Below are 27,864 nucleotides of genomic sequence, written 5' to 3' on the forward strand. Positions count from 1 at the left end.
CTTGGGGATGGTCTTGATCACTGCCTCCTGTACAATGTCACGAACCTCTGTCCATAGTTCTTCAAGCACTCTGTCTATCAGATCTAATCCCTTGAATCTATTTCTCACTTCCATTGTATAACCATAAGGGATTTGATTTAGGTCATACCTGAATGGTCTAGTGGTTTTTCCTTACTTTCTTCAATTTAAGTCTGAATTTGGCAATAAGGAGTTCATGATCTGAGCCACAGATACATGTATACATGTAACTGAGTTGCTTTGCTGTATACCTGAAACTAACACAACATTGTAAATCAACTATACTCAATATAAAATTAAAAAATTTAAATATAAATTTCCTTGATAAAATAATACATATCTTCTTGCATATTACTGAAGTCCCCAAATAAGTATCTGAAAACTGAAACAGTTCTAAAGCAATGCTCATATGTCACAACAGTTTGTAAAATTAGGGGAATGCCTCTAAGTGTAAGGTCATTCAAAGGTAGTAAGAAATAATTTTGGAATAAACACAAATTTGGGGACTAATATTTGAGTTATGGAGAAATAAAAAGGAGATAAGCTTTCTTTCCATCAATTATTTTTTAAAACCATAGTTTTGAGATATAGTTCACAAGCCATAAAATTTACCCTTTTATAGTATGCAATTCAGTTGTTTTTGGTATATTCACAGAGTTGTGCAACTATCAGCATTATATAATTTCAGATTATTTTCATTACTGCAAAAAGAAATTTGTACCCATTAGCAGTCACTCCCCAGCTCCCCCTCCCCTTGGCACCTGGCTAATCTACTTTCGGTTTCCATGGATTTACCTATTCTGGACATTTCATATAAATGGAATTACATAACATGTGGCTGTTTGTAACTGGCTTCTTTCACTTAACATAATATTATCAAGCTTCACTCATTTTGTAGCCTTATCAGTACTTCATTCCTTTCTTATCGCTGAATATTCTATTGTATAGCTATGCCATGTTTTGTGTATCCATTCATCAGTAGATGGGCATTTGGACTGTTTCTACTTTTAGGCAATTGTGCATAATGCTGCTGTGCATACTCATGTACATGTCTTTGTGTAGCTCTGGATGCTGGGAAAGATTGAGGGCAAGAGGAGAAGGGGGCAACAGACAATGAGATGGTTGTATGACATCACTGACTCAACAGACATGGGTTTGAACAAACTTCAGGAGTTGGTGAAGGACAGGGAAGCATAGCATGCTGCAGTCCATGGGGTCACAAACAGTTGGACAGGACTTAGTGACTGAACAACAATTTGTTAATAGTTAGTTTTTAAAATTGTCTTTCTTTAAAAAGGAGATATATACCTATGGGATAAAAAATTCCCAAATAGTATAAGCATAGAATAAAAAGTAAATATCTTTCCCATTCTTGACCTCAATCATCCTCCTCAGACAAATCACTATTCAAAGATATTTTACGCATTTAAACACTGTCGATAAAGAACTCATTTTCCATAAGGGTAAAAAAAGCTACCTCAATAACACAAACATATCAATTTATTTGAGCTTTATGCTTGGGGCTGGTGAACTGGGACGACCCAGAGGGATGGTATGGGGAGGGAGGAGGGAGGAGGTTAATTTTAAAATTATAAAAAAAATAAAAAATAAAAAAATAAAAAAAAAATAAAAAATAAAATAAAAATTCTCTGGAAATTGATCATACAGTGAAAGGAAATTTTTAAAGTTGATATTTGTTTTTAAATCAAAGAACAGACTAGATAGAACCTGATCTCTTAAAAAGTCTAGTCCTGTGATTCCAAAGGGTGCAGTGCCATTTAGAAACCAATAGAGGGTGACGCTTCTCTTTCATTTAGAAGGAAATGCCATTTATTTCTAGAAAAGCTGTTTTCAAAAGAAAGATGATATATTTATTGGTCTATTCCAATTGATAGATTAACAAAATTCATTTTATTAGCTGATACATCTCCTAATTTGCCAAATTTCCTTTAAAAATATGGCTCCTAAACTACTTCTGACTTTTAAAAATCTTTACACTTTTAATTACCACTAATCACACATACGTGATAGAGTTCTAGGGTACTTTATAATACACTTGTTAGCTGAATTCAGAATTTGATCAGGGCTACAATACAACTTTTATGGGCTGCTTTCTCTATTAAAAATATTAAAAATCATACTGTATGACTCATTTGGTATAAAGACAAATAATATCAATAATAACCTAATGTACAATATACACAATTAAATAACAATCTAGTGTAGAGTATACACTATGGGATTCCCTGATGGCTCAACAGATAAAGAATCTGTCTGCAATGCAGGAGATGCAGGTTCAATCCCTGGGTTGAGAAGATCTCCTGGAGGAGGATATGGCAACCTACTCCAGTATTCTTGTCTGAAAAATTCCATGGACAGAGGAGCCTGGCAGGCTACAGTCCATGGGGTCGCAAACAATCGGGCATGACAGTGTGCACTCACACCCATAATATACACTATAATATGTATTTTAACATTTTAAAATATGTTAACATATGTTAAAATATGTTTAACATATGTTAAAATATGTATTTTAACCTGAAAGTTCACTGTTTTCTTCTGATTTTTAAAAGAAAACAGTTTTATGAACCATCTAAGAATATTATGGTCCCTAAGCACTGTATCTACTGTGCATAATGGATCAGGTAGCCCACTCCATAAAACAGAATCATTGCATTATTTTGAGCCAAGAGAGGAAGGGGTGGTCTGCAGCATGAGAATCATGTCTGGGCCCTACTGTGGGGTCTCCAGCCCTCTGCGCTGCTCACAGCTCCAGAATGTCCCTCCTTCCCCTCAGAACTTGGACCCAGACCCTGCACTCTGCAGGAGGTGGCTGATGACAGCCCAGGACCAGTGTGTCCACTTTCAAGACACAGTCTTTCAAATTCAGCAAGTGTTCTGAATTTGCCACTAGTTTTGATTTGGAATCAAGCTTTCCTCTGTCTGCAGGCAGGTCCATCTGCAGAGCCGACAATGTATGTGGATCCTCCTTAACCCAGCAAAGAGATTTTATACCTAGGTCTGTAGTACCCAAATTCATGGTTATTTCAATCAGTTAGATGACTGATTTGTTATTTGAGCATTTGTTTTATGCGATACTAAGTGAATCTTTGACATACATACATACACACACACATACACACACATATATCTTCATTCTGAAAGGCAGATACATTAACGATTATTAAAGAAGCAATGAAGTCAAATGTTTCTCCTCTCTGTCCTCCTTCAAGTACCCCCTTCCTGTATCTATTCATAGGTAGCAACAGCTGCTACTGCTGCTAAATCACTTCAGTCCTATCTGACTCTGTGTGACCCCATAGATGGCAGCCCACCAGGCTCCCCCGTCCCTGGGATTCTCCAGGCAAGAACACTGGAGTGGGTTGCCATTTCCTTCTCCAATGCATGAAAGTGAAAAGTGAAAGTGAAGTCGCTCAGTCGTGTCCAACCCTCAGCAATCCCATGGACTGCAGCCTTCTAGGCTCCTCTGTCCATGGGATTTTCCAGGCAAGAGTACTGGAGTGGGGTGCCATTGCCTTCTCCGACCAACAGCTAAAGGAAGATATTTAAGATTGAAAGTTTGTAATGAATTCACTCAATGTTACAAATTATTCCTATCACTCCTCTTTAGTTGCTGGAAAAGGTGCATTCTCGTCCTTATCAATGCTTTTGAAAGTGAAAGTGAAGTCGCTCAGTGTGTCCAACTCTTTGCGACCCCATGGACTGTAGCCTCTCAGGCTCCTCTGTCCATGGGATTTTCCAGGCAACAGTCCTGGAACGGATTGCCATTTCCTTCTCCAGGGGTCTTCCCAACCCAGGGATCGAACCCAGGTCTCCCGCATTGTAGGCAGACGCTTTACCGTCTGAGCCAGCATACTGGCGGAGCTTTTAGGTGAGTATAAATGAGATGTTACAAACTGAAATGTTACGTAAGTTATTTCAGCACATAAGAGACTTGGCCAAATGAGAACAATGGTAAGAATGGAGTCAAATATTTTATTATCTGGTAGGTACCTTTCTCGAAAATTTCCCTTTGTAGAAATAGTTTCTACTAGCAATAAGTTGAATGTCTTTGCTGGGTGGCATTTGTCTTTTCAAAGTCAAGTAGGACAAACAATGGTCCTCTGGAGCCTGGAGGCAGAGTTTCCACAAGATGTGAAACTGTCGTGTTTTCTGCGGTCTGCAACTCCCAGGCCCTATAGCGCCTGCCATTTTTCTCTGAGACTCACTCTATGGAAATTGCAGGCTGAACAGAAGTAATGCTACCAATTATACAAGGGAAACAACTGTAATTGTCAAAAATTGCTCCTCAAATATAATAAGCTTTGAAATGTAGGAAGAAAATTCAACTGATTGTTTGAAAACTTGGGAAATTATTCAAAACAAGGCATTCTATATGAGTATGATGTTTGCAAACTAAAGTTAAAAGAGAATCTCATGATGTTATTACCTGCCTTAAAAGGAAAATATGTCATTCGTATCTTAGTTTGCTTGATTGGGGTATCTATATTGGAAGCATGAAAGCAAATCAAGTAGTATATTACTTACTCTTAAGAAAAATGGAAACTTTTTCCCATAAAATCCAACTCGGAAGAACTCTGGTTCAAGACGTTGCTGGTCCATAATTTTGTCATACAAAGAGGCCTCCATCATCTAGCAAAGAACAGGGGGCGTTTTAATCATTTTATCTCATCTTTTAGCTCTACCACTTTATAGAAGAGGCTATTTCTTCTATTAAAAAAAAGAGAATGTCACTTTAGTTCCATTTGCAGAAAAGAAGGTTGACTCCTTTTCTATGCTTTAAGGCAGAGATCAGCAAACTTACTCTGTAAATGGCCAGACAATAAATATTTCAGACCTTACAAGTCACCTAATCCCTGTCATAACTACTCAATTCTTTGAGGTCCATAGGCTTCAGTTTCCTGACCTCTGCTTTAAAGGATCGAGTATATTACTACATGTTCTTACCAGAGGAAATGATTTCTATGCACATAGTCTATCAAAATATTTTCTTCATAATAAAAATTAACATGAACTCTTAGAGGCAAAATCTTTCTGGAGAATTCTTGTACTCACCTGAGCATTCAGTTCTCCTAGGTCATGGTAATTCAGGACATCTGGAAGATGTAACCTTGTACAGGTTGAACGGGGATAAACCAACAAACCAAACGGGGCCCATAGTGCAAGTGTTGTGGGGGCTGAAGGCTGTTAAGTGTGTCTTTGATGAGGTTGGAAGCATGAAGTACATAAAGATTATGGTTTTCCATTCATGGTATTATCATCCCCAGGGTTTCCAGAGAAAGACTAATATTGCAATTGAAAATATCTCCCCTTTCTCCGCCCCCAGTAACAGCACCCAAAAGAGCACTTGGCATGAAGTGCAAAGCTTTGAGTTTATAAAAATCTTAGTGACTATGGCACCCAAGGGCCCTCACAGGTAAACACTGTAACCTCGCTTCTGTTCCAGGGACAGGATGCAAAGAGAAGCACAGGGACATTTTTATATGAAACTGCAATGCCTGCCAAAGCCAGTGTGATGGGCTGAAGTTAAAACAAGGCTTTTTCTCCTTGGTTTTCCTGTTAGGAGAAATATCGATGAACTCCTGACATGAAATAGTACACCCAAAGTACAGGGCTGGCTCCTGCCAGAGGAAGAAGTTACTTGTGGTATAAGGGATACTGGGTTGTTAAAGGTTTATGAGTATTATCTCTTATATTACTACCTTGGAATAAAAAGGCAATATCATAATTTTTAAAAATATATATGTATGTGCATGTGTATATATAATCTGATGATCCTGTTTTAGAAGCCCTGAAGAGCTTAAATGTAACAAGATGATACAAAATGTTTGACCTGACAAGAATAAGGACGTGGAGTACCAGAGGGACTTGCTTGAACCTTCAAGAAGAAAAGGTATTGAATTGGCCAAAGTTCATTTGGGTTTTTGTATGATGCTTCACAAAAACCCAAGCGAACTTTTTGGCTACCTCAATATAAAAGATTTGGTTTAGGGACACAGAATATTAAACTCCTTGAGCTCTTGGGTACTAAGACCTTGGTTTCAGTTTTAGCAAATAAAAACATTTCTGAAGCTAAAAAGATTTGATACCTTCAGAAGTTAGCCCCCAAATCTTTCAAAATGCGTCAGCTAGCCATTTCTCCTATTTTACTGCACAGATTATGGGACTAAGAATGGAATATTACTGAGATTTGTGTGTGAGTGACAAGCTCTTCCAACAAAAAGTATTAATCCTGGGTTAAATGTTATATTTCAGATGTAGTGTTTAGAATAGATCAACAGCTTACGTTTTGCATATTAATCAAAAGCATCACACAGGTCAACATGCTATTTCTCTGGATAAATAGAGGAGTATGCTTCAGAGGAAAGGTATCTTTCAAAAGCTTTCTACAAGACACATCAAGACGATCACAAAGTTGACTTCCTAGCACCATGTGGGGAAGTTAATCTAAAAAAGGATTCCATAACCTGATTAGGATGCATGCAGGTACCTTACCCTCATCTTGCTCAGGTTTCTGTAATCATAGTAACTCTCGTACTGCTCTGCAATCTTCCGGCACAAGATGATGCCATTCTCCCAACACTGTGGACAAATGAATAACATAAATGTTAGCAATCTCACGGCATTTACTAATTTCCACCCAGAGGTCAAGAGGGGACCGCTCTCAGATGATCAAGCCTTACTTCTTAAACTTTAAAACCTACCCTTAATAGTACCACTGCAATTTTAAGCATGAAAATAGCATGTAATTAACAAGTTCATTATTTAAAATATTTAGAGAGTTGAAAGTGATAACCTACAAATTATTAACATATGGTGCAAAAACAACGTTTCCTGGTATCATCTCAAAACTATTATCCTGAAGATGTGGCGTACACACACACATATACATTAGAATATTAGTCAACCATCAAAAAGAATGAAATAATGCCATTTGTAGCAACATGGGTGAACCTAAAGACTATCACGCTAAGTGAAGTAAGTCAAGGAAAGACAAACACCATATGATATCACTTTATATGGAATCTAAAATACAACCCATATCAACACATCTATGAGACAAAAACATACTCACAGACATGGAAAACATGTGGTTGCCAAGCAGGGGTGGGGAAGGAATGGATGGATGGATTGGGAGTTTGGGATTAACAGATGCAAACTAGTACATATAGGATGAATAAACAACAAGGTCCTATTGTGTGACACAGGGAACTATATCCGACATCCCGTGACAAACTGAAATGGACAAGAACATGAAAAAGAACATATATATGTACAGATGAGTCACTTCGCTGCACGGAAGAAATTAACACAACATTGTAAATCACTACACTTCAATAAAATGAAAAAAAAATAAAGTAATAATTTATAGTTAAAAAATAGACAAAACGATCATGCTGAAATAACTGCAATTCCACAATGGCCAAGGAGATGGATGAGCAGCCCCTCGGGGCTGGGATATGCGGAACTGCCACTGACCCCTAAGGTCCAATTATCCACAGCTGGCTCAGTGGATTCCTTGTTGGCCCAAGCATACTTGTAAACTCCAAGGGTCTAAGCCAGCTGGTTACTCTCAGCAGAAATGTAAAACTTCTTCGATCTAGCTCAGGTGTCTGCAAATTTTCCCACCAAACAGTAAATGCTTTAGGTGTTGTGGGCCATACAACCTTTGTCACCACTGCCATTAAACTATGAAAACATCCGCAGACACGCATGAGCTTGGCTGTGTTACAATAAAACTTTATTGACAACTGAAATATGAATTTCATATAATTTTCACAGGCCAAATACCATTCTTCTTTTTAGTTCTTTTCAGCATTTAAAAATGTAAAAGTGAGTCTTAGTTTGTGGGCTGAACTGAAACAGGCAGTGAACTGTTTGACCCATGGGCCATAGTCTCCAAGTCCTCATAAAGCACAGACTCCTGGGAATGGGCCAAGAGAAGTTCTGTAACAGCTTATCTTACAGGTGGAAAGTTTACTGCAGGAGGACACAGAGGCATTTCTTTGCTATTAACGTAATGAACGGTATGTCAGTGTAGTTAGATAAATAATAGAAGAGGATAGGAAAGAAGCAATTCCCTTGCATCAAATTTTTAGGAGTACCCAATTATGTTTTATAAAAGAATGACAGCCACTGGGTGTATTTTCATTTCCTGTTTAACCTTGGAACTTTGAAAGATATATTTAAATCTAAGACATGTATCACCAAAGCATCCAAGTGTTCAAATCAACTGGGGTCAGATTCACGTTTTTTTCCAAGAGCATTGCAAATCCTTGAAGAGGGAGCAGGTGGCAGGGAAGTGACATGCTGAATTGCTTTATTAGCTCAGGGAGGTTTTCAACACCCCATGGCAACTCTGAGTATATGACGGAATGTCATAAAATGCTGTAAATAAATTTAGTTTCATTTATTTCACCTTAAAAAAAAGTGGACTGGGACAGATTACTATGTGCCAATTTGGGGAGGTAGGGGAGGTGTGATAGTGGTTTTTCAGTTAATAAAATGCCTGGATGTTGAAACCTCTAGATGAGGGTCTCTCAAGATGGGGTTCAAGTTCATACACACTGGAATTTTCTGGAGTCCTTATTAAAATCGCAGAACCCCCTGGTGCAAGCCACACCTACTCAGTCAGAATTTGCAGGAGTGGGGCTTGGGAATCTTAATTTCAGTCAACTCTCAGGAGTTAATGCACACTGAAAATTTGAGGGCCCCTGCTTGAAGAGGTGGCCATCAATGAACTAGAAATAAAGGAGATGTGACAGTCCACTTACCTTGCCTCTGTCAAAGTTCTGGATGATGGCGAGGTGCAGGTGCTCCTTGCGCTGCCATTCCGTTTGCATGGGGTAGGTCAGGAACTCCCGGAGGGGCCGGTCAGACCATTCCAGCAGCTCATCATATAACAACAGCGTATATGCAGCCTCTGAAAGATAAGTGGGAAGGTGATGATGGAGACAGGACCCCAATGCAGCTGGTTCAGGACAAGCTGGATTAAATACTTTTTTTCTGAATTTCACGATACTGAAGAACACATGTCCAGGACACATGCAACGGAAGGTGAATGAATGTGAAGCGCCCCGGGAGATGGAATTACCAGAGACTGTGTTTGATCTTTTGTTTCTCTTTGTCTTTCTCTCCTTCCCATCTATTTCCCCCACTACTGTTCATATGTACTGGCATAATAAAAATGTTTAAGGATAGCTCTGTAGCTGGTTCAAAATGTAGGGGAGACATGCTTTTGTTTGCTACATAGGTTCACTGGTAAATCCTTTGGCAGGGGACTATGGGTAGTTTCCATAGGGCATGCTTTGTTGTTGTTCAGTCACTCAGTCTTCTTCAACCCTTTGTGACCACATGGACTGCAGCACGCCAGGCTTCCCTGTCCTTCACCGTCTCCTGGAGTTTGCTCACACTCATGTTCATTGAGTCGGTGATGCCATCCAACCATCTCATTCTCTGTCACCCCCTTCTCCTGCCATCAATTTTTCCCAGCATCAGATTATTTTCCAGTGAGTCAGCTCTTCACATCAGGTGGCCAAAGTTCTGAAGCTTCAGCATCAGTCCTTCCAATGAATATTCAGGATTGATTTCCTTTAGGATTGACTGGTTTGATCTCCTTGCTGCCCAAGGGACTCTCAACAGTCTTCTCCAACTCCACACTTTAAAAACATCAGCTCTTCAATGCTCAGCCTTCTTCATGGTCCAACTCTTACTTCCATACATGACTACTGGAAAAACCATAGCTTTGACTATATGGATCTTTGTTGGCAAAAAAGGGCATGCTTAAGAGACAAAAAATGATAGCTCATTTCTCTTGGCTAATAAAAGGCTGAAAAATGTGAAAGTGATACAGCAAGTCCCCTATATACAAATGAGTTCTGTTCTGCAAGTGTGTTCTTAAGTGTAATTTGTTCATAAGTCCACAAAGTTAGCCTAGGTACCCAACAAACACAATCAGCTTTATAGTGCTGTACTGTTATAGGTTTATAATACTTTTCACACAAATAACACATTAAAAAAACACAAAAAATAAAGAAAACCCTTTAAAGTGCAGTACCTTGAAAGTACAGTAGTATGGTACAACAGCTGGCACACAGGGGGCTGGCATTGAGTGAACAGGCAAGAAGAGTTACTCACTGAAGAAGGTATAGGAGGTGGGAGATGGCAGAGCTGAAGGATCATCAGCAATAGGAGACAGAGGGCAAGTTGCCATTTCACTCACGCTGACATTGATGGAACACACGTTCAGATCTTTGAAAGTTCAGAACTTGAAAGTTCGTATGTAGGGGACTTACTGTTTATGTGTGGGGGGGTATCAGGGTACAGACAGAATATGGAAGGGGAAAAGCTAGAGAAGAGTTCAGAGAAGAAAAACTTTTAAAATCTATTAATAGCCAACAGAGAAAGGACCAGAAAGGGTAAAAGTATTGGGTAAGAGGAGTGTGCGTGTGTGTGTGTGTGTGTGTGTGAGAGAGAACAAACTGTGTGGGCTGTGTACTCTGACACCCCCTCTGGCTGGCCCCACAAATCTTCAATAATGGTTACTAAAGTCATGACATGTTTGGTGTAGGGGTGATTTCCTGGAGAAACATGTAAAGGGATGACATTCTATACACGTGTATAGAAATGGTGACCCACAGGCTTAAGCATGGTTGACAGGTAATGTATTTAGTAGGATACTTGCCATTCTGCAGGTCTCTTCTTTTCCTGAACCATAAATACGGCCAAATACATCAAGAATGGGAACCAGAATTCACTGTCCCTGATGAAAGACTATAATTTTTTTCACCTGACACTCTAACAGCCAACTTACTTACTAAACTGAATAAAATGATAAAACCCTTATGTTAGGTATCCATTTACCTACCATCCCCACACATGTCTGAAAAGACACAGTAGTAACTTTTAATACAATATCCATAAATGGTAATTCTTTTTCTTCACTTATTTGCTTTAAGGATAACTACACATAAGGCTCCTATGTGTACTGGAGCTCCTATGTGTACTGGAGCCTATGTGTACTGGAACTCACATGTTCCAGTCCTGTGATCTGGCCATCTCAATGTATAAAATATAGTTGTGATGAGAAAGGCCTGGGTCACCATCACTATTCTCTTGTCTCTTAGGTTCTGGCTGTGTTTTCCTCTTTAATTACCTTTGGTGAGCTCAACCCAGTAACTTCAATGATTGCAGCAAAACTTTTCATCACCCACCAGCAGTCTCTTATTCCCCAGCATTCAGTGTGCAAGCTGTTATTAACATAAGTTTTCTTTAATGCAAGTGATCACATCACTCCCATGATTAAAACTAGTTAATGATTCTCACTAACTATTAACAACAGAATGAATTTGGACTTCCTAAAGTGACACAGAAGCCTGCCCATGATCTGGTCCCTCCACTCACATTTTCCCAATGTCCCCACTTATGACGGGTAAGGAGACTGCTACTGTGAGCCTGCTACTGTCTTCCTAAAAAGCCTCCAGCCCCTCAACCCCATCATCACTTTTGCTGAATGAAACATGATGCATCCTGATCCAGAGGCGGCTGCCTGTCAGGGACACAGGCGCCTTCCACTGCATGGACACGGGACAGGCCCTTTCCTGGGGTGAGATGGACAGAGTGAATGTCTGCTGGAGGGTGTCGATTAATCGGTGGATGTAGAAGCAGCCAAATCTGTCACGACGTGGGTTGCCATGGAAGACTGCTTTGCAGGGGACAAGACAGACGATGATGATAACAAGATCATCAGAGCTGTACTGTATTTGAACAGCATCCTCATTTTCCCTGAGGCCTCCTGAGATCACTTCCTAATCTTTAATTACCCACATACCCTTCTAATGCCAAGCATCTAAGAAAACCCCAAGGGCATCTTTGTTTTTCTGCCCACTCTTGCTCCTGTCACCTGAACAAACTAAGATTCCTCTCCCTTATCACACCAACCGACACCTGGGGTCCTTCACAGCCTGTTCCTTCAAGCCTTTAGCTGCTGAATAATTCCTATTTTCTTTTAATGACACAGCTCCAGAATGATCATCTTTGCCTCTCAGATTTCTCTTGTATCTCCCTGAACTTTCAAAAAATATCCTTGAGACTAACCATGACACAGTGTAAAGGTGGAATAGTGAGTGGGGAGGCCAGAGGGAACCCCTTCCCACATCCCAGCTGCCCACAGGGAGGGACCGAAAAGGCGATGAAGGTGAAATTTACACAGAGAGAAAGTAGAGTGGTGGTGCCAGAGATGAGGGGAGGGGAAAATGGGAAGTTACTGTTTAATGTGTACAGGGTTTCAGACTGGGTGGATGAGAAGGTTCTGGAGACAGATGGTGGTGATGGTGGCCCAACAACATGGATGCACTTAATGGCCACTGAAGTGCACACTGAAAAATGGGTAAGATGGCAAATTTTATGTTATGTACCTTTTGCGACAATAAATAAAAAGAAAAAAGTGGGGACTAATGAAGTGTTTCTAATCTGTAAACTGCTGTTCAAGTAACGTTTGCTCTGGGAAGGTCCAAGGGATGGCGGGAAGGTCGGGTGTGGGTGAGCTGCCCCTGAGAAGGGCGGGAAAAGAAGTAACCACTGGCGGGCTTTTTTGTTCAGTTCTTCTGTGTATTCTTGCCACCTTAATCTCTTCTGCTTCTGTTAGGTCCTTGCTGTTTCTGTCATTTACTGTATACATCTTTGCATGAAATATTCCCTTGGTATCTCCAATATTCTTCAGGAAATCTCTAGTCTTTCCCATTTTATTGTTTTCCTCTATTTCTTTGCATTGTTCACTTAAGAAGGTTTTCTTATCTCTCCTTGCTATTCCCTGGATCTCTGCATGGCAGAAAGCAAAGAGAAACTAAAGAGCCTGTTGATGAAGGTGAAAGAGAGGGCAAAGGCTGGCTTAAAACTCAACATTCAAAAAACTAAGATCAAAGCATCTGGTCCCATCACTTCATGGCAAATAGATGGGGAAACAATGGAAACAGTGACAGACTATTTTCTTGGGCTCCAAAATCACTGCAGATGGAGACTGTAGCCATGAAACTAAAACATGCTTGCTCCTTGGATGAAAAGCTATGACATCCAAGACATCCAAAACCTAGACAGTGTGTTAAAAAGCAGAGACATCACTTTGCTGACAAGGGTCCGTTTAGTCAAAGCTATGGTTTTTCCAGTAGTCATGTATGGAGGTGACAGTTGGACCATACAGAAGGCTGAGTATCAAAGAACCGATGCTTTCAAACTGTGGTGCTGGAGAAGACTCTTGAGAGTCCCTTGGACAGCAAGGAGATCAAACCAGTCAATCCTAAAGGAAATCAGCCCTGAATATTCACTGGAAGGACTGATGCTGAAACTGAAGCTTCAATACTTTGGCCATCAGATGTGAAGAGGTGACTCACTGGGAAAGAACCTGGTGCTGGGAAAGATTGATGGCAAGAGGAGAAGGGGGTGGACAGACGATGAGATAGTTGGATGGCATCATCAACTCAATGGACATGAATTTTGAGCAAACTCCAGGAGACAATGAAACATAGGGAAGCCTGGCGTGCTTCAGTCCATGGGGTCACAAAGAGTCAGACATGACTTAGTGAATGAACAACAACTGGCAGGCCAGCAGAGCAAGCTAACAGATGACCGAAGGGTGATGTGGGGAGGCGTGAAAACAAGTTACACCTGGAACAGAAAGATGTATATCAGGGGTAAACGGTGTGTGTGAAGGAAACTGCAGAAAATTTTCATTAAAGGAAACGTATGCCTCTGAGGCGTCAGCAACAGACTACTGAGGTTTCTGGAACACATCAGCATATCGAAGATGTTTTATTACAATATGTTGCATGTTTATTCCTATGTATCTTTAGAAGACTGTATTGCATACTGAAAAGAGAAAGATGACTCACATCCAAAATTATGAACAATGTTTTTAAAAGTGTTTACAATTTTGAACAAAAGGCCATCATCACATAATTAAATATATGGGCCATCTCATTCCATCATTTTGAGAATTGTACAGGGAAGGAATCAATATGCAGAAAGAAGTAACACAGGATAAATGTGGAGATGAATCGTGCAATGGAGGGCATTGTCACAGAGGGCTGGAAAGGATTAAGCCATAAGAAACAAATCCTGTAAAGACAGAAGTTTTTCCATCAATTCCACTTTCTCCAAGGACCCACAAAAATGAGGACAGAGGAGAAATGAGTAAAATGTTATATGGGAGAAGAACTTATTTCTTATGACTTTGGGGAACATAAAAACTTCAAGCTTAGTAAACAAATTCAAGAAAACAAGATTTACACATTTTCAAAATATAAGGTGACAGATTTGGAGTTTCAAAAAACCAAAATATATCTGTTACATATCTGCAAGAGCTTGTCCTCACTTCCCTCTCTCATTTCTTCTTCTTTTTTTTTTTTTTTTAATGGGCTTCAAAATAAAGCACGTCTACTAGATTGTTTTCACAGATTAAAAAAACCAGGTTCACCATTTTTCTAATATTAGCTACAAACTACTTTCAAATGACTACTTAAACTTCTAGACAACAAAGTCAGCTAAAAAAATCTTAGTTTATTTAATCAAAACTATCAGGACATCTGTATGATGAGATACCGGGGGTTTCCTTGGTGATTAAGGAATTAACAATATTAAAGGAGAAAAATCTGCTCTTGGGGTGTTAAAATCTGAATGCATTCTTAGTAGTGCATTTATTTAAATCTCACTAGGCACTAATCTAAGAACTGAGAAGACTAAGAAGAAAATATCATCTCTGTCCTCAAGGAATTTACCTTCAACTAAAGATCTCTCAACCTACCTACCTCCCTACTTATCAACACACACACACACACACACACACATTTTTTATATAACTATGAATAAAATGTTATGATAAGTACTTGAATGGAAATCTGAAAAAACTGCAATGGGAAAAGAGTAGAAAACATTAATTCAGCCCAAAGCTGGGGGTGCGAGTTGGTGAGGGAGAGAGAAGGAAGATAAAGACTTCATGGAAAAGATGATATAGGAGCTGGCTCTGAAGGATAAGAAGAAGGAACACAGTATTAGAGGTAAACAAGAATACATTAGGCTGAATGGACAGGTGTTGTTTCAATTATGATGGGCCTTGAATAAAGACTTTGAGCTTTACTTTGCAGAAGACATGAATTGACAAAGTTACATCTAGAGAAGGGGGTGACAAAGTTTTCTCAAAGGATCAGACAGTCAATAATTTAGGCTTATAGGACACACAGTCTTTGTTGCAACTACTCAACTATGCCATTTGAGTGCTATAGCAACCATATACAATATGTAATTAAGTGGGTGTGGCTGGAGTTTTAATAAAACATTCTTTAAAAAATCAAATGACAGGGCTGCAGGTTGAAGTTTACTGATCCCTGCTCTAGTGAATAACTCAGGATAGTTAAGAAGCAGTCCAAGAGAGAGACAATGAAGGCCTGATTGAGGCAGTGAAACTGGAAACAATAAGAGAGGATATGGCTTTTATTTTTAGGAAGCAGAACCAATAGCACCTCATGAATGAGAGGTATCAAAGATATCATAAAGGTCTCCAGTCTGAGTCAAGAACTGGGAACTTTTAACTTTTAAGTGGTGCTCTTAGCTGATATAGTGGAACCGTAGCTAGAGGCATGCTTAAATCCTGGGAACATGAGCATCACTTCAGAAAGTGTTCCTTTACTCTTTCAAAGCTGGCGGAGGAACCAAGATTCAGGAGTTCCTTGGAAGAACAGTGTGCCAAAAGACTAAGATTTGTAATTTCTAAATCCAATTAAAGGGTTCTCATTCTGGTTAAGATGTAGTATGCACATTTTAGTGTATTTTTCTCACTGATTCACCTAAAAACCCAAGACAGAATATATAAAGCAACTATTGGAGAATTCTGAAAAGTAAATGAGAAGGTAGACAGAACAGGAAAATCAATACTTAAAGGAGGATGACAGAGTGGTGAGCTCCTTGTTTTTACCCTTTTGCCTTTTGTATCTCCAGGCTTAGCCTTCCCTGTTTCCTGTAACTTCAAATGGAAAACAGACAGAAAAAGCTCCTTTAGTCAGAGAACTGGGAGAAGGACCCTCTGTGGGAGTCCTTTCTATTCTTCTGGTCCACTCTGAGTCCCAGGAACAAAGCTGCAAACCCACACTGTGGCATCAGGGGCACTCACAGTGGCAGCAGTAGTGGCTTCCACTTTTCCTATTTTCTTTCACTGCTTTCCGTCTACCAGGGAGGCTGACTATACATAGTAGATCATAGTGTGGAGGATCAAGTCTTGGCTCTGAGTACTCGGGCTCTGATTAAGCAAGAGTATCAGGAAAACGAGCCCTTGGGAGATGGTAAGACTGAGAAAGATCAGAGAGAACAAGGAGATGGAGAAAGGAATTTTTAAATTATGTGCATGTCTTCCTGGGCTCACCCTTAAGCTGTACATGTATAGAATGAATCAGAATCAACATAACAAAGATTCTGATAAATGAACTACGGTATAGATAACTGTCCATGTCCCAGGCTCTCCCCAGGTGGCACACAAGCAGGAAAGACCACAAAAATGCAGCAAAGGCTTTGAAAACTAAACTGACCTTCAAAAGGTAACTCAGGACTTTAGGTCTGAACTTAGCTGGATTGATTTTTTGAATATTTTAAGAAAACCCAGAATCTCACAATATTCAAAATGTCTGGGATACAATCCAAAATTACTTGACATTCAGAGAACCAGGAACACTAAATAAATCTCAAAGGGAAAAAGCAATTAACAGATGCCAACTCTAAGATGATTCAGTTTTTGAAATTATAGGCAAATACTATGAAACAGCTATTATAACCATGTTACTTGAAGTAAAAGTGAACACTCGTGAAATGAGGAGAAAATACAAATTTTTGCAAAACCACTGAAGCTATTAAAAATAGCTAAATAAACTTAGAAAAATAATAAAAAATTAAAAAAATTAAAACTTCACTGGAAGGCCTCAGTAGTTGAATGGAAATAATAAAGAGCCAATGGACTTGAAAATGGATAAATGGAAATTATCCAATCTGAAAAACAGAAAGAATAAAAAAATTGAAACAAAAAACCCCAAAACAGCACCCCAGGAAATTACAGAACAATACCAAATGGTCTAACATCCATAAAACTGGAGTCCCAAAACAGAGAATCAGTGCAGAAAATATATTTGAATAAATAATGCCTGAAAGTTTTCCAAATTTGGTGAAAGAAATGTTGAGAGATCCAAGAGGCTCAGCAAACCCAACCAGGATAGATTAAAAAAAAAAAAAAAAAAAACCATGCCGATATATATACCATAATTGAAGTGCTGAAAACCAAAGACAAAGTCTTAACGGCAACCAGAGAAAATTACACATTACATACAGGGAACAATTTAAATGACTACAGCTCTCACCAAAAACAATGGAGGCCAAAAGAAAATAAAAGTTTTAAAGTACTGATACGAAGACACTGTCCAACTGTACCCAGCAAACATTTCCTTCAGGGATGAAGGTAAAATAAAGATGAAGGACAACTAAGAGTTCTTCACTACTAGATATGTAAGGTTTAAAAATAAAATAAAATTAATTAAAAAAAAATAAAAGAAATACTGTAACAAGTTCTGGAGGTTGAATGAAAATGTTAACAGAGGAAAACTGAGAATTTCATGAGTGAACAAAGAGCAACAGGAATGGTAAATATCTGAGTAAATATAATAGATAATTTTTATCCTCTTAAATTCTTTAAAATAGGTATGACTTAAAAATTATGACATTACCTGATGGAATTTTTCAATGTACATACATATATGCTTATGACTATTACAATGTACAGTGGGGAGGTTGTAAAGTTCCTATATTTAACTTGAAGTGGTGAAATACTAACTCTAAATAGACTGTGAAAATCTAGGTGTGTATTTTATAAACCATTCAAAAACCAATCCCAAAACCAACCCCTAAAAAACTATGCAGAGATATAGTAAAGAAAAAACAACATATATATTCCAGTTCTAAATTCCAATTTTAAAAGGAGAAATGGTTGAGTCTTCGGCTCTAGTTTAAAAAACAGAGGAATTATTATGTTTAATATAACAGTGACCAGCCCACTTCCTCCAACCCAAGTCAAAAGACACAATTACCTGTGAAATTCTGTGCTTTGACGTGCAGATCATAGAGTTTGTGGATGTAGCGTATATACATCTCTTCCTTGTTCAGTTCAGTCTTATAGAAGTTCTAAAAGACAAAAAAGAGTACAACTATGGATAACTTCTCAACGGTTAGGCTGGCAGGTATGTACCCTTTACTCTGCTTGAAGTTTCATGTCTTGAACCAAGAAAATAGACAAATTTTTCTACATAAATGTCTCACAAAATTAAGTAAGGGACACAGTCATATATATATACATTTTTTTTTGACATTTCTTTCCTTTTATTTTATTTTGGCTGTGCCACATGGCATGTGGAATCTTAGTCCCCTGACTAAGGATAGAACCCACACTCCCTGCATTGTTAGGGCAGTCTCAACCTTTGGACTGCCAGTCAAGGGCAAAACACAGTGATATATCTTTAATTCAACACTGTCTGTATTAAAAATTACCCATCAACAACTAGATAGGCTGGTAACTCCTGGGGGTATGTTATTACCCCTGATTCACATTTCTTTTGTTACTGTCTATCGTTTTTTGGTTAAGTTTAACTGCCAATGAACTAGTCTAAAAATTCAACTAAAATATTAAAAAGATGTAAGATATTAACCTATTTATTACATTTGATCACTGATAGTCAAAGGATAATTTCTTTCATCTTAAAATTATTTTATGGTGAATTAAAGGTTTCCAGTTTACGACTACAACATAAAGGGATTTGTAAGAGATTTTATTTCAAATTATTGTTACAAGGGTATGCTTACTGAAAATATTTGGTTTATGAAAACAAAGTATCTGGATCTTATTTAAACTTCTCTAAAATGTTTTAACATTCATCATCAAAAACTCAACTTTGACTTAACTGAACACATTATGTTGTCATTTTAAATGTTTACTTTACAAGCCTCCACATCTATTTCTTTATCATATTAGAAAGTATGTTAGTCCTCACTGAACTTAGTAAACATAGGAGTAAAAGTGTAAGAAGTTGGAATCCAGCAAAAGCGTGATGCTGTGAGGCTCTGTATAAGGCTCTTTCAGAGAGCAGATCACTGCAGATATTATGAAATCTCTGCTTACAGCCATCTGAACTACTATCATTACTATTGCTATTATTTTGACAGATGCTACTTGGTGTGTAGAATGAAAAATGAATAGTGATGGGGAGACAAATCTGTTGACTTGAAGGAGTAACAGGGAAAGGCCAGGAATTTTAAACATTTTTAAAGTTGATTAGCTAGAGAGGGCTTCGGTTACGGACCAAACTAGCCAGTGTGGCTGCTTAACTGTACTTGGGCATGAAGCCTGAGGGTCTCCTGTCAATGCACTTTGTGGCCACTACCTAATAGTATCCATTCTTCAATATGAGGACTCATCTAACTTCAAGAAGCTGACATGTAGTTGAACGCGTTATAAAAAAATATTTCCTCCAATTTATACCATTATCCTTCCCCTTTCCTCTGGTGTCCTATATACCTTGGGTGGCACTAATCTTGAGTGGCTTCCCAGGTGGCACTAATGGTAAAGAACCCACCTGCCAATGCAGGAGACATAATAGACCTGGGTTCAGTTCTTGGGTTGGAAAGATCTCCAAGAAGAGGGCACAGCACCCTACTCCAGTATTCTTGCCTGGAGAATCCCATGGACAGAGGAGTTGGTAGGCTACAGTGTCCTATAGATCTTAGCATTCTTTAAAAAGCTAGTAAACAATGCTCTTCACATCTCTCTTATTATAATCAAAATAATTTTAATCAGCAAGAATTATTGTACCATAAACATAAATCTAACCACTCAATAGCAGACCTTTACATTATTAAGCAATGTTTTTTTTCCAATAGCTTTCTGGAAAGAAGCAAATTTCTTTGGGAACAAAATAAGTGATCATTCTGTAAATGAATAATAGGTCTTTAAAAAAAAAGAAGAAAGAAAGAAAAAATCTCTCAGTCAGCAGATGAGTCGCTTTCATGTATGTCTGGCAAAACTAGTGACAGAGAGAACAAAACAATAATTAATTTCCTAGTTTTAGTCATGTCAAAGATTACACATTTTACCAGTCTAATACTACCGTTTAACTCAGAGCTTGTAGAGAAAGTCAGAGTTCCTCTGAAGACATTCTGGAATTGATCTTTCCAAAGAGTTAAGAAAAATCTCCAGGAGGAAGTGAGTGATCAAAGAGAAGCATATTGCAGCTAGAAAACATCAAAAAACTTTCCATATGGAGTATAAGCTAAAAAGATTAGCTTCAGAGTTATATATTCGGTCCTTTAATAATAAGTATTCCTGTGCTAGTTGAAATGAAAGCAGTGTTCAAAGTGTTAGCATTTCCTATAAGGACTATTCTTGGTCAGGGCAAAACTAACAAGCTAGATTCTTTGTCTCATGTGAACACTGATGGGGGCCACTGATTTTATTGTCTCTGGCTTACTCCTACTGGGAAACTAGAGTAAACACATTTAGGTCAGAGTATTCAGTCTTTCATCTGAGGAAATGATATCTTCTGTTTATACCAGTTGAGGAAATGGACCCAGAGTCTACATTTAAGAGTGTACCTCTCAAGGTCACAGAGGGCGCTGTGAAAGCAGATGGAGACAATGGAAGATGAGTCCTTCAGGAAAAGGTAAAGGCTTTCCTTTAAGGTTATTTATGAGATTTCAGGCTTGGAGCTGGGGGAGAGCCAGGATTAAGGAGACAGACTGAGAAAACCTGAAGACGATAGAGCACTTGGCTTTTTTCCTCAAATATTGACGTACAAGCAGAGACATGGAAGGAGATCAGGCTGAGGACCTTGACCATGGCCAAAGGCTGGCAAACAGTGGGGAAAGCACAGAAAGGAAATTTAGAAGTGGGAATGACTGTGCTCAAGGTTAGACATTAAGTGCTAAGGGGAGAGGTAATGGGCTGACCCCATGAGCTTAGCCTGACAGCCTGCAGGTTACTATTGGGTCTGATGATAAAAATTATGGAAGAAACTGCATAAAAAAAATTATGGAAGAAACTGCATAAAAAAATTATGGGAGAAACAAGCTTGGCCTGATAGCCTGCAGGTTACTATTGGATCTGATGATAAAAATTATAATTTTTTATAATTTTAAAAATTATAAGAGAAACTGCATAACAAGAGGTGGCCTGACAAAAGATGCTCAGGTCTCACTATTTTTAGCAACTGGTATCAGAGGTGGAATGTAACAATTAAATGCAAAAATGAGGAGGAAGTGGTAGGTATGGTTAAAAAAAAGGATAAAGTCATATACTCAGAGATGAACAGTATAGCGAGAAAAGAAATTAAGGAAAAAGATAGTCCTAAGAAAGTAAAAATTCTGAGCTCTGAAGAGGGACTGTGAGGGGGAATAAACAAAACAAACAAACCAAATCTGTTATCAATGAGCTAAGACAAGACAGAATCAGGTTGGGGAAAAAACAAAATTTTAAGGTGCAGGCAAATAGAGAACAAAAAGGCATGGATATAAGAGACTTGTGGATCAGAGTAAGAATTAGAATTGATTGTGCAAATACTTAGGATAGATGATGAGGTGTTATCTATTCTGCAAAATAAGAAAAAGGAACCATGATATACACAAATTTAGAACCAGAAGCAGTCACAGAGTATTCTTGTATTTTAAATGTGATCAATGTAAATTATTAAAAGCATCAATTTATCCTACACCAAAATTTGAAAAAGGAATGTAAATGTATAGTCCTTCTTTTGCTCTGTAGTGAGAATACCATTCTATTTGATAATTAGTTATGAGAACTTGCAGGGTAAACTTTGTGTTCCCAGAACTGTTCTGCTATAGCCTATTATCCTTACGATATTGATTTTTGTTTTCCAAAATTTCTTGTTTGGATGAGAAACTATATGGTTATCCCAGTTATAGTCCAAATCTTAACCACAGATGGCTTTAATTTGCAAAGAAGCTACAGAGTGAAAATATGTGCGTTAAACAGGAAACTGTCATTTGTTCAGAAAGGAACATTAATATTTATTAAAATCTAGAATAAATATAAGCAGGGTAGAAAGGAACTGTTTACACAGAATTGAACAGACCTTTTTCCAGGGACATCATCTTTTTTTCCTAGGAGAGCAACAAAGGACTTCAGGGCAGAAAAACAATACAACAGGGAGAAGCTGGCATCACCATGGGATCTTACAGTGGGTACTTTCTGCAACACTCGGGAGCTGAGAATTCTCTAGCATTTAATTCAAACTAAAGCAAAGAACACTTCTAAACTCTTCTAAGAAACACTCAGATACAGACACACTGCAGCAGAAAAACAAACAAAACATAGTATTTCTGAGAAAAAGCAAACATTAGAATGCAAGGAGGAAAAGGGAAATCATTGACTAACCAGGAGGCTCACGGTGCACCCAATCTTTTTGCCATCTACCTCGCCCATTTTCATGCAGTCCCTAAAAACAAGAAGAAAGAGTCAGAACTCAGAACTTCCTTCCTAAGGGCAAACACAGTTTGTTCTTTTAGGGGAAAAAAAGAAACTGTCAGAGACTAGAGGCTATTTGCAAGTTGCTTTGGATCAACGAGGCCAGAGCCCCAACAGGCTTGGGTTGAGGGGGCTGGTCAGACCCTCCCTGAGCACCAACGTGGCTGTAGATTTCACTTCCAGGTGGGCTGTGCCCTCTCTCAATAGAGAGGGGGTAAGGAAGAGGAGTTATGGTGTAAAAGTAAACAGTAAAAGTAACAGTAAAAGGTGTATCATAACACACCTTTTACTGGGCTGAAAAGGAGCCGGTAAGCCTGGCCATCAGCAGTAACAATGAGGCTTTTTTTCTTAAAATACCATGCATTTAAGTGGGATGACCTGCTTCAACAGCTTAGATCACTTCAAAATCAAAAAATCATGTCTCTGAAAGGTAACGGTGTGAGTTTCATTCCCTCTCTCCTTCTATAAGAAAGCAGCATGGTTATACAATTCTGTTACACTACCGTCACACTAAGATGAATAGGTCTATTGGTTCTAATGGGTGAGTTTCAAAAACAGGAACAAAAGATTTCTTTAATAACAGGACTCTCTCAATTTATAAAAACTTTAAAAGAACTGCTGAAGAACCCAGAACAAAACATTAAAAAACAAACAAACAAAAAAAAAAAAACAAAGAAGAAACTGAGCTAGCTAGTTAAAAGTCCGCTATTTTACTGCACAAGGTTCCATGGTCTGATTATCAGTTCTTTGAGTGATTAACTCAAGTGCAACTGTATTCTGACTCTTCAACTTCCTAACTGGAGCGCTGTGTATCTGAGAAACAGGGGCTTACCTGTAATCTAACAACCTCTCCATCAGCCGAGTTACAGTGGCGATTAAGGAAACGCCACTTTCTCTCCATGTTTCCCGCTCAATTTTCTTTAGTAGACTGGAAAAGAAAGAATCCAGGGCATTTTCAACATTTATTTTTATCAGTCACCATGACAACCGTTTTACTTTCATCAGTACCTTAAATGCCTTAGCAACCACCGCAACATCTCACAAGTAGCACAATGCAAACAATGTCTTACCTAGGATAGGGACCAAAGAGTGGAATTCTAATCCAGGAAGCATTGACAAAGCAAATTGATTTTCAGATTATCCAAGTCATCAAATACGAACACATGCATATAAATCATACTTTCAAAATATGCAAGCACCTCACAGCTCAAAGACATTGTTTCTTAGCTTCTCTCTTCCACTAATATTAGAGGCTTGTGCCTCCCCACAACAAACAACACTGAGAAAAGCAAAAACAGGAGTGCCTCAAAGTTTACTTTTAAGTAAGATCTTGCTTTAGTCACACAAAAATGTTTTCCTACCTCTCAGTGGAATGCATCTTCATCCAAGCAATTTTACTGCAATGCAACTGCTACAGGAAAATCCTTGTACAGACGGTATGACGTTTTGCGTTTTTTTCCTTTCACTTAACATTTGCCCACTCAATACATATTGTACTATCTGTGCACTCACTCAACAGTTTCATTCATTTTGTCATTAATCACCAAGGATTTTCTATGTGGTTGTTACAGCAGATGGATGACAAGTACTGAACCGCATCTCTCCTCCTACATTTTCCCCCTAATCTTAAGCACCTTGGAGCAGAGGCACTGCTATGTAAACACAAAACAATAACAATCATAATCATTAGGATCTCTTTTTACTTTCACTCCCACCTCTAGGCAAATTAACCATCTACTTGACAAAAGCCGTTTAAGATTGAACTTTCCCCAAAAGAAAAAAAGAAAGAACATAGGTATAACAACATGAGGATACTCTGTCCTCCTAAATTTAATGATGATTATTTCTAAAATCTTGTTTCCCTCTTATCCTAGTTTCACGAATAACAGAGAGAGAAGACATTTTTTTTCACAAGTACCATCTCAGACTAGCCTGTACTGTGCTTAGTAGGAAAAGAAGCTATTTTGTCAAAGTTTTCTTTTTTTTTTTTTTTGGTCTTTGGCTATGTTCTCTCTCAATTGTCCTTCCTGCTCCCCCCACCTTCTTTTTGCCATTGCCATTCCAGTGCCCAGTCTTCTGTCTTGGCTCCTCATCTGGTGCCTAGGCATCCCTGATCATTTGTTTTTCTGGCTTATTCTGAACTGCTTCCTAAACTAAGGAGGGGGAGGAAGGGAGAGGGAACACATGAAGGGATGGAGCCTGCCCTGACTAATCCCCCAGGGAAAAGTCCCCTAGTTTGTTCTAAATGTGTTTTCTTTAAAAAAAAAAAAAACCTCTGAAAAGCACCTGTTTCAAGCTTAAATGCCAAATTGGTATTGAACCAAGTACGCAAATGAAACTCTGCCTGCCAAAGCAAGGCAGGATGATGGAGAAATCTTCCCAAGTGACAGCCCACACCTCATATACTTTAGAGGCTGAAAAACACAGAACTCAAGTTAAGTAATAATTCTAAAAATAAATGGGAGACTTCTTTTATAGGCATGAGCTTCACTAACTTGCACAGCCTCTGGATGCAGTCAGAAATCAGAGCTACAGAATCCTCTTGTGAAAAGAAGCACAGCTCTGCAGAGCCTGCTGCCTTGACTAACCTGAGACTCAAATTATCAGGGCCAAGCCTAGAACCCAATTCATCTGCTTTCTTGCCCAGGATTATTCCTTCTGTGGGGAAGCTGGCCTTCCAAGCTTACTTGATACACCTGGACAAGGAGAGGCTATCAGATAAGAAGAGTCTTTCTAGATAACTTGGGTGACACTGGTCTATAATTTGGTCTATAACCATGCCAGTGTGTCCATGCTGAGTACACAGGGAACTCATCTAGTAACAGTGAAAGTTTCCTACTTTTTTTTTTTTTAAGGCAATAAGATGATGAATGGTTGCTACATAAACTAATGCACTAACTTTACATACATGTCACAAGAGCATAAATGATGCATCATTTCTTTATAACTTTTTTAAACCATTTAAAAAAACTGACATAGTTAATTTACAATGCTGTTAGTTTCAAGGGTACAGAAAAACGATTCAGATACACATATATATACATATATATCTCCCTTTTTTTCTTTTCTATTATAGATTATTACAAGATATTGAATATAGCTCTCTGTGCTATACAATAGGTCCTTGCTGTTTATATATAGAAGTTCGTCTATGTTAATCCCAAACTCCTAATTTATCTCCCCACTACTCGCTTCCTGGCTCCAAGGTGACTTTTTATTGCTAATGATAGGCAATTGGACTCCATGACAATGAGGAGCAACATAAATAACATCCTGCAGGACTATATACTTGCTCGTTAGGCTTTTCCCCTCTGACAGAATGAAGGGTGCAGAATTTGACCCTCAGTCTACCTTTCTCTCTGTCTTAATAGGATTGTGTGGAGGCCAACGCTTTATATACATAGGTAGCTCAGATGGTAAAGCATCTGCCTGCAATGTAGGAGACCTGGGTTTGATCTCTGGGTCAGGAAGATTCCCTGGAGAAGAGAATGGCAACCTACTCCAGTATTCTTGCATGGAGAATGCCAAGGACAGAGGAGCCTGGCGGGCTACAGTCTACAGGGTCGCAAAGAGTCGGACACGACTGAGCAACTTTCACTTCACTTCTTCACTTCAAATATATGTGTGTGTGTGTGTGTGTGTGTGTATACAAAGCTCTATGAAATGATTTGGAGCCTTACTGAATTATTAGAGCAACATACAATAAAGCACAGTGGAGGACTGAGGTGGAGGTTACATCTTCCGGAAATCCCCTTTATAACCCCCGAGGCTGTCAGTACTCTGACTGTGTGCTCCAGCAGCACAGTCGCTGATGCACCCTCAGCCTCAGAAGACCACCAAGCACAGGGAGAGGCTCAATAAATGAAGCTGAATGAGTCAATGAAGTGGATGCAGGGAAGCAGAACTTCATTCTGATGCCTTATTCTGCGTATCTCATGGGAAGCGATGATCCACAATTTCAGCATTATCAAAACCAATAAACCCTGACCCTCATTTATTTCAAAAAGATGTAGTATGGGAAAATGAGGATAACATGAGGGTCAGGGAAAGATGAGTTCTTAGGAAGGACTGTACTATATAAATTTACAGTTTCATTCTAGGAGGCTATTTTGGCAAGCATATACTGCATTTTCAGGAAGCAGTGAGCTACTTTCAGCTTCTGAACAAATTTTAAGAAGTTTTAGACATGAATTACAGAGAAAAAATGAAAATCTGTACCACAATGGCATGTGTTCCCAATTCATAATGTGTGCAATGACACAGTGTGATTACCCTAATTCTTTGTGATTTCTATTGCCAAAAAAGCATTTTATTGTTTCCTGAAATATAGTTGGATTTTCCCTTTCTTTTCTGAGCCCAGGTAGTAATGACATTTAATTATCACTTTAGATTTTATTTATTCTCAATATGCTGATCATAAAAGTATTAAAGAGAAACATTTATAGTAAGATTTCTAGTGATATGCTAAACAATCAAGAAAAGAATAAAAATCTCCAGTGAATGAATCAGGGACCTTAAAATAGTCCTAATTATAGAGGCTTAATATTTTAATTATTGGTTTGATTTTAATGTCAAGGTACATCTTCTATTTCAAGGCCATATTTACACACAAGCAGTCCAAATTGTATGCTATCAGGCCTTTATTAAAGTAGATAAGAGGCACTACAGAGCTATGTGAGTGCTTATTAATCTTGTGAATTTATTATAAATAATTAATCACAAATCTCAAGAGATTCATTTCACCGAGTGCTTTCTCATTTTAGTTCTTTGTTCAAACCAAAGACTAGTAACGGAATTGAGAGTGGTTTTCAAAAGTAATTTATTATACTGGATGAGGTTTTAATCAGAATTCTTGCTAAACTCCAGCTGTCATGAAAGACAGATGCTTTGTACACTAGAATGAACGAGGGCTTGATGAATAATTATTAAAAGTTCCAGTTTAATTACAGTATCAGAAGAAAATGCCATTGTTCAGGATTCAGTACAAAGAATGTATTTTATCAGGTACCACCACCACAAGAGATCTGTATACCCCTTCTTGGCTTTTCCCTTCAATATAATTTTCTTAAAAGCGTCAAGAATGATTTTAAATCAGCCACGTTTAAATCTATCAACCATTAATAATACTTTTCAACCCTATATATTAATATACCTACTGCTCTAAATTTATGATCATAAACGAATTACAGAGTTTTCTATCTGGCTATCAGTGCAAAAGCAGTAGTATTTAGTTTTAGATTTACTTGGTTGTAAATACAAGGAAAAGCATA

The 27,864-nt window shown here is 38.4% G+C and overlaps 1 protein-coding gene across 1 annotated transcript in view; it reads right to left on the reverse strand.

Moving 5' to 3' along the window:
- The window catches only part of DOCK4 (dedicator of cytokinesis 4), a 477,425-nt gene that overhangs the window by 39,912 nt on the left and 409,649 nt on the right, over positions 1-27,864 (reverse strand). The window contains exons 33-38 of the mRNA XM_010831178.1: positions 23,427-23,522; positions 22,505-22,565; positions 18,153-18,246; positions 8,814-8,962; positions 6,535-6,621; positions 4,567-4,671 (exon numbers count right to left, since the gene is read on the reverse strand). Coding sequence (XP_010829480.1) covers positions 4,567-4,671; positions 6,535-6,621; positions 8,814-8,962; positions 18,153-18,246; positions 22,505-22,565; positions 23,427-23,522 — 592 coding nt within the window. The remainder of the gene's footprint in view (positions 1-4,566; positions 4,672-6,534; positions 6,622-8,813; positions 8,963-18,152; positions 18,247-22,504; positions 22,566-23,426; positions 23,523-27,864) is intronic.

The sequence above is a fragment of the Bison bison genome, unplaced genomic scaffold, assembly GCF_000754665.1.
Source record: "Bison bison bison isolate TAMUID 2011002044 unplaced genomic scaffold, Bison_UMD1.0 scf7180017864525, whole genome shotgun sequence".
Taxonomy (NCBI): Eukaryota; Metazoa; Chordata; class Mammalia; order Artiodactyla; family Bovidae; genus Bison; species Bison bison.